This window comes from Vitis riparia, chromosome 15 (genome assembly GCF_004353265.1).
Source record: "Vitis riparia cultivar Riparia Gloire de Montpellier isolate 1030 chromosome 15, EGFV_Vit.rip_1.0, whole genome shotgun sequence".
Lineage (NCBI taxonomy): Eukaryota > Viridiplantae > Streptophyta > Magnoliopsida > Vitales > Vitaceae > Vitis > Vitis riparia.
Window position 1 is genome coordinate 7,258,633 of NC_048445.1, and position 7,768 is coordinate 7,266,400.

Sequence of the window (7,768 nt, forward strand, 5' to 3'; positions counted from 1 at the left end):
GTCTACGTTAAGGGCTAATAAGTTATTTCTTATTTCTTTCATCGACCCAAACATGTTAATATTAGCACTAATAGTACATAAATATAATTCCTTGTTCAAACAACTATTGATAGTTCCTAGAAATCCTTGTTAGGCTTGTTGCAAAACCCGTTGTCGGACTTGATTTTGATTAATCGCTCTTTGTTGTTCAAAATGAATGATTTCATCTTTGTAATTTTCTAATTATTCAAAAGTATTATAAGTTGAATCAATCAAATTCAAATTTTCTCATTCTATCTCATGGTATCCATTTAATAAATTTCTTTGTTGTTCCTAAGAAATGGTTTCATTCATTTTGCCAAACCCAAACCCAACTCCAACGCTTTTCAACATATATGCTTCAATTTTTGGATTGTTTTGCACCATTTTGATTTAAAATATGAGCTTTTACAAATTGTTTTGTAAAATTTATTTTAAATTTATTTCAATATATATTCCTCGAGGACACAATATATTTTAAATAGTTTTGATTAACTATTTATAAGATTTTTTAGGGTAAAATTAATACTCATAGAGACTTATATTGAAAATTTTAAAACTATTTAAAAAAATTAAGGTCCTTAATTTTAAATTTTTGAAAGTTATTTTTAAAGATATAATTAAATTTATATTTTTTTTATAAAATATAAATTGATATGAAATAAACAATGGTTAAAAAATAGTTGTTGCATTTATATGAAATAAAAAATAATATTTTTTTATAGTTTTAATCATAATATGTCAAATTGTGTTATTAAATAACGATTTAATTGGTTCACTTAAACAATATGTTCTTATCTTTATAAAATATTGTATATAATATTTATAAATTTTAAAAAATGAATCATTTGAAGACTCTAGAGAAAAACTCTCAAGGAAAACTTTTTTTTTCCATCAATTGCCTGAGCTATAAGAAATTATGGGTGCTTATGTTTTGAGTGTTCCAATTTTAAGCATTAAATTCAAAACAAGTCAATTTAAAAGTTTGTGGGAAAGTAATTTTAAAAAGTGTTTTTAACTCAATAAAAGTGTATTAGAAACAAAAATGTTTGATAAAATTTAGGAAATATTTTTAAAAATATAAAAAATTACTCTACCGTTATAAAATCAGTTGAAGTGTTTCTTAAAGAAATATTTGTAGGTGATTATTTTAAAAACACTTTTATCAAAAACACTATTTAACTTAAATTTAAAGTGTGTTTTGGAGTAACTTTAGAAAATGTTTCTAACATTTTTAATAAATGATAAAAATATTTAAATATTAGAAAGATTAAAATTAAAAGGATAAATATAAAAAATTTAAAAATGAAGTGATAATAATTTTTTAGAAGTAATAATAATTTTTTAGAATATAATTAATGAGATGAATCATAATATACTTAATATTAAAATTACAACTTATTTAATTCAATAATGTGAAATAAATTATGGTACATATATGATTTTTTAATATTTATATTTTTTATATTTAATTATTATATAAATAATATAAAAAAGACTTATTAAAAAATTATATATTGATTTTTATATTTTTATTAATCTATTAAATATAATTTAAAATAAAATAATTAGAATTAGGTTTTTTTTTTAATGATGAACCTTAACAAATTTAAATTGAACATATATTATCAAAGAGCATGCTCCAATGGTAGTCAGGGATTGAACCCATGCAAAGGGTTTGCAATTTCGATGAAATATCACCGATATTTCAGACACTGGTTTTAATTTAATCAAAATAAAAAACGATAATTAATAATTAATAATTAATAATTAATAATTATTTATATGGAGAGGAAAATTGTTCTCCTGATTTGTTTCCTTTTTTTATCTTTACTAAATCTAAAAATCAAAAGGCCACCCACTTCTCTCACTCGAGGCATCAAGAAGCCCTTTTCTGAACTTCCCCTCCAAGGCCCTATTTTCCTCTGCCACTCTCAATTCCCGCAGGTACCAATCTAATCTTTTTTTTTTTTTCTTTTCGCAACCCCCGTTTGATTCCCAAGAAAATCTACCCCCCATTTGATTTCCGGGAAAATTCATCCTCGTTTGATTTCCGAGAAAATCCATGCAAAACCGAAACCAAAAAAAATTGCTTTGTTTTTTGGGTCCCTGTGTTTGCTGGATCTGTTCTAGGGGTCTCTTTGCTTTTATGCCATTGGATTTAAATTTCACGAACCCTAAATCCACGATTTTTGAGCCAGACTGGAAAACAGAACAACCTCTTCCCTATTCCACTGCCAGCTCCACTTCTCCCCGTATCTCGCCGGCGCTGATCATCTCAGGTCAGTGAATTATTAACAAAAATATTACACAATCAATTGAAATATCACTACTGAATTATTAAAATTAAATCTGATTATTAAAATAATTTCACATGTTAAAAAATATAAATAAAGTTAATTGAGTGAATCACTCATAATAATTATACATATTATGATAAAAATATATAAAATAAAATTTTAAATTTTAAATTTTATATTTTGTATGGATAAACTCTTTTCAACAACATATCATTTTAATTTGACTTATTTTATTAAATGCTTAAACTGCGAGGCCTTGTGAGAGAGTTGCAGACAAATTAGACAAGTAAATAATACTGATCTTCTTTTTTTGTTTTAATGGATTACATCCGCCAGAGCAGTAGAAATTGAAATGGGTATTACACAAGATCTCCTCAAGGCTGTTGATCAGTATCTCTTGGAGTGTTTTGAGCATCAGACCTGGTATTCAAATAGGAGAAATGGAGTCTAAACCGGAAGCTCTTGTGATTCCTCTACAGATGTGGAATTACCAGTTATGAGTGTGGCAAATGAGTTGAATATATGACTTGCTTGGTGAAGAAGATAATGATATAGTTGTCGTAAGTAGTCTCATGCCATTTTTGCTGGATGACTCATAAACCAAGTGCCGACTGGCCATCCTAATTCTAGAACTAAAATGAAGAAGAGTAAGATTGGGGCAATTGTGCCAGATAGGAGTCGAATGGACTCAATAGCCTTCGTCCCAAGCTTTTTACCAACAATAATTATTGCAACATAGATTGAAATAACAATAACAAAAATATATATTATTGCAACATAGATTGAAATAACAATAACAAAAATATATATAATCCCTTTATGTTCCTCAAGTAGGGAAATGCTGATGCCTTAATATTTCACTGAGAGGAGGACATCCAATATTGAAAGGTGGCTGAAAAAAACTTGGATCTCAACGGATTCACTTGATCCTTGTTCTTGCTTACTGTGATGCCAAGAAAATGAAATTACTTTGAGTGTTTAATCAACAAGTAATTACTGAAATTCAATAATAAAAGCTTTCTCAATAATGAGAGCATGCCAAGAAATGAAATTACTTTGAGTGTTTAATCAACAAGTAATTACTGAAATTCAATAATAAAAGCTTTCTCAATAATGAGAGCATATCGTTGTCTGTCCATGAAGCGTAGACTGCTGCTCTTCCCTCCATCCACCAACTCCAAATTGGCTTCTTCTCCCAATCGCACACTGCATTCCCCTCCCTCCCATCCCTTCAGCTTCAAAGTAAGAGCAACAGCGTCTACAATATCTGCCATGGCCACACAACCACGGTATGCCGCCTTTTTTCATGTCCTGTTATTTTATGGTTGCCTAATCATGCCATACACATGATTCCTACTTCATACACATGATTCCTACTTTCTTCCCCATCATTTTCTTGTATCAAAAGCCCCAACGGCTTTTGCCTCATGCCCTTTCTCCATTTTGTTACTCTATTCATCTCCATTCTGTTTTCGATATTCTTTTTACCTTACTCAACCCATTTGTTTAATTCAATATACTCATTTTAAATTATTTCCTTCAACTTTTATGTTTCACTAATTTTCACCACAAGTATTCATCAATCAAATTTAACCTGTGTGCCTTCATTTAATATATACTCATTTGAAAATATATGCCGAATTTTATATACATTGGGTTTATGCCAGTCGATGCCATCCACACTTTTTCGGAATTTTATATATGCCGAATTTTATATACATTTAGTCGGAGAGAGGAGGCTTACATTTAGTCGTCTACTCTTTTAGAGATGTGAGACTTTCAATCCATGGGACACGGAACATATATCCATATGTTGTGTGAAAGTAATTTTAAAAAGTGTTTTTCACTCAAAAAAGTGTTTTAGAAAAAAAAATGTTTGGTAAAATTTAGAAAATATTTTTAAAAATATAAAAAATTACTCCAAGTATTAGAAAATCACTCGAAATGTTTCTTAAAGAAATATTTGTAGGTGATTTTTCTGAAAACACTTTCACTAAAAACACCATTTAACATAAATTTAGTGTGCAGTGACGATTTTAGGAAGTATTTTTAACTTTTTTTTTATACTTGAAAGATAAAAATTTTAAAGTATAAGAAAGTCTAAAAATACTTTTTAAAATCATTGTTAAATGAACTTTTAGAGTATTTTGGAGTGATTTTACAAAACGTTTATAGTATTTTTAACACTTAAATGATAAATTTTTTTAAAGTATTAGAAATATTTAAATTAAAATAATAAATATAAAAAAATTTAAAAGTGAAGTGATAGTAATTTTTTAGAATATGATTAATAAGATGAATTATAATACATTTAATATTAAAATTATAATTTATTTAATTGAAATAAATTATGATACATATATTTTTTTTTAATATTTACATTTTCTATATTTAATTATTATATAAATAATATAAAAAAGATTTATTAAAAAAAATTATATATTGATTTTTATATTTTTATTAATCTATTAAATATAATTTAAAATAAAATAATTAGAATTAGATTTTTTTTTAATGACGAACCTTAACAAATTTAAATTGAACATATATTATCAAAGAGCATGATACTCCAATGGTAGTCAGGGATTGAACCCATGCAAAGGGTTTGCAATTTCAATGAAATATCACCGATATTTCAGACACTGGTTTTGATTTAATCAAAATAAAAATGGATAATTAATAATTGTTTAGGGAAAACTGTGTTTTGGGCCGCCCATTTGGGCCTAATAGCTTTTTCATAACCCAACTTTCCATAACTCAAAATATGTCTACCGTTGCCCAAAAAAAATCCCTTTCATGCACTATCCACTGTTTTATAATTTCATTTCCAAAATTACCCCTCCAGCCTTCCATGTCAGCAGCCATCTCCCTCTCCATGTCACCACGGGAAGTTGTGCTTTTAAGCACTCATGGTTATCCCTTGACCTTCAAGGCCATGGCCAATCAGAAGGCCTCAAGGCCTACGTCCCCAACATCGATCTTGTGGTTGAAGATTGCGTCTCCTTCTTCAATTCAATCAAACAGGACGTTTCCTTCCATGGATTGCCCTCAATTTTGTACGGGGAGTCGATGGGTGGCGCTATCTGTCTGCTGATTCATTTATCAAACCCTAATTCATTTCAAGGCGCTATTCTGGTGGCACCCATGTGTAAAATCTCAGACAATGTCAGACCCAGATGGCCAATTCCTCAAATCCTCACATTTCTTGCCAGATTCTTTCCCACCTTGCCGATTGTACCGACCCCAGATATCTTGGACAAGTCTGTGAAAGTTCCTGAAAAGAAAATTATTGCAGCAATGAATCCTCTGAGATATAAGGGGAAACCAAGATTGGGTACTGTTGTTGAGCTTCTGAGGATTACTGACTACTTGAGTCAAAAACTGGGTGAGGTGAAACTTCCATTTATTGTGCTTCATGGCAGTGCAGATGCTGTGACCGATCCGGATGTGAGCAGAGCTCTGTATGAAGAGGCCAAAAGTGAAGATAAGACTATAAAGATTTACTACGGGATGATGCATTCTTTGCTGTTTGGAGAGACCGATGAGAATGTTGATATTGTTCGTCGTGAAATTCTGTCATGGTTGAATGACAGATTTTGAATTTTTAGAAGCTCTGCATGACGCCATATATTTATCATCCATTTACATTCTGAGTCGAATTTCAAGCTTTAATATTAAGTTTTATATTTATCATCCATTATATTTCGGAGTGAAACTTCAATCTTTCTAAGATTCACTCATCTGCATAAGACTATGTTATTAGCATTGATGACAAACAATGCAGAGAACCGTGTGAGAAATCTTACAGAGTTCCAGTTGTATGCTTGCCCAATTCCAGCTAAATCAGTTTTGGAGGTTTTTGTGGTTTATGTTTTTCTAGAAGAATGATAAGAAAGCCCCCTAGAATTTCCAGGAAATTGCGAGGGAATGCAATGTACAGTGGTTGTGGGCATGCATGGTCCTGGAATGAGGCAAAAATGTTGGAAAAACTTGATGATAGTGAAACCAAATGGGATTATTCTGTGCTCATACAAGGAAGTGGTGTAGGATTGAGTGGATTAACCTAGTTATTGAAGTGTGATTTTATTCAGGTATATTTGACACTTTCTTCTCCATATATTCAGGTGCTATGACTCTTATGACTCTTAAATCTTAATACCATTAAAAGGCCTACTACAATGACTTCCCCGTAATACTTTGGTTAATTAACCCTCGAGGTTGTAAAGTGAAAGAGAGAAAAAAAAAACATTAAATACAATTAGAATGATTACTAGGATGCCTGTTCGCATAAGGTAAACTTGAACTCAACCTCTCCCAAACCTCGGGTCTTCCTTTGTGACCCTTAGACAATCCTATCATGTGGTTCTCTTCATTCCTCAAGTAGTCCACTAATGGTTTCTTGGTACTATAGTGTAGGTACTACCTTAAGGGACCTTAGGTACTATCTTAGTGGCCTTTAGGTACTACCTTAAGGCACCCTAGGTAATACCTTAAAATTAACTTGAACTCAACCTCTCCCAAGCCTCGGGTCTTCCTTGGTGACCCTTAGACCATCCAATTATGTGGTTCTCTTCAGTGTTGAAGTGATCCACCAATGGTTTCTTGGGACTGTAGCTTAGGTACTACCTTAAGGGCCCTTAGGTACTACTTTAGTGGCCTTGAGGTACTACCTTAAGGGACCCTAGGTACTACCTTAAGATAAACTTGAACTCAACCACTCCAAAGCCTCGAGTCTTCCTTGGTGACCCTTAGACCATCCAATTATGCGGTTCTCTTCATTCCTCAAGTGCTCCACCAATGGTTTCTTGGGACTGTAGCTTAGGTACTACCTTAAGGGCCCTTAGGTACTACCTTAGTGGCCTTGAGGTACTACCTTAAGGGACCCTAGGTACTACCTTAAGGTAAACTTGAACTCAACCACTCCAAAGCCTCGAGTCTTCCTTGGTGACCCTTAGACCATCCAATTATGTGGTTCTCTTCATTCCTCAAGTGCTCCACCAATGGTTTCTTGGGACTGTAGCTTAGGTACTACCTTAAGGGCCCTTAGGTACTACCTTAGTGGCCTTGAGGTACTACCTTAAGGGACCCTAGGTACTACCTTAAGGTAAACTTGAACTCAACCACTCCAAAGCCTCGCGTCTTCCTTGGTGACCCTTAGACCATCCAATTATGTGGTTCTCTTCATTCCTCAAGTGCTCCACCAATGGTTTCTTGGGACTGTAGCTTAGGTACTACCTTAGTGGCCTTGAGGTACTACCTTAAGGGACCCTAGGTACTACCTTAAGGTAAACTTGAACTCAACCACTCCAAAGCCTCGAGTCTTCCTTGGTGACCCTTAGACCATCCAATTATGTGGTTCTCTTCATTCCTCAAGTGCTCCACCAATGGTTTCTTGGGACTGTAGTTTAGGTACTACCTTAAGGGCCCTTAGGTACTACCTTAGTGGCCTT

The 7,768-nt window shown here is 32.2% G+C and overlaps 1 protein-coding gene across 1 annotated transcript; it reads left to right on the forward strand.

The window, feature by feature from the left end:
- The first annotated feature begins 5,114 nt into the window (after window positions 1-5,114).
- LOC117931919 (caffeoylshikimate esterase-like) lies at window positions 5,115-6,033 on the forward strand. Its single transcript, XM_034852992.1, has one exon. It carries the CDS (start codon window positions 5,115-5,117, stop codon window positions 5,916-5,918), a length of 804 nt encoding a protein of 267 aa, XP_034708883.1. The 3' UTR covers window positions 5,919-6,033.
- Window positions 6,034-7,768: the final 1,735 nt, after the last annotated feature.

What these genes read in the sequence shown, in the direction of transcription:
- LOC117931919 (XM_034852992.1), top strand. Translation starts at nt 5,115, where the DNA reads ATGCACTATCCACTGTTTTATAATTTCATTTCCAAAATTACCCCTCCA.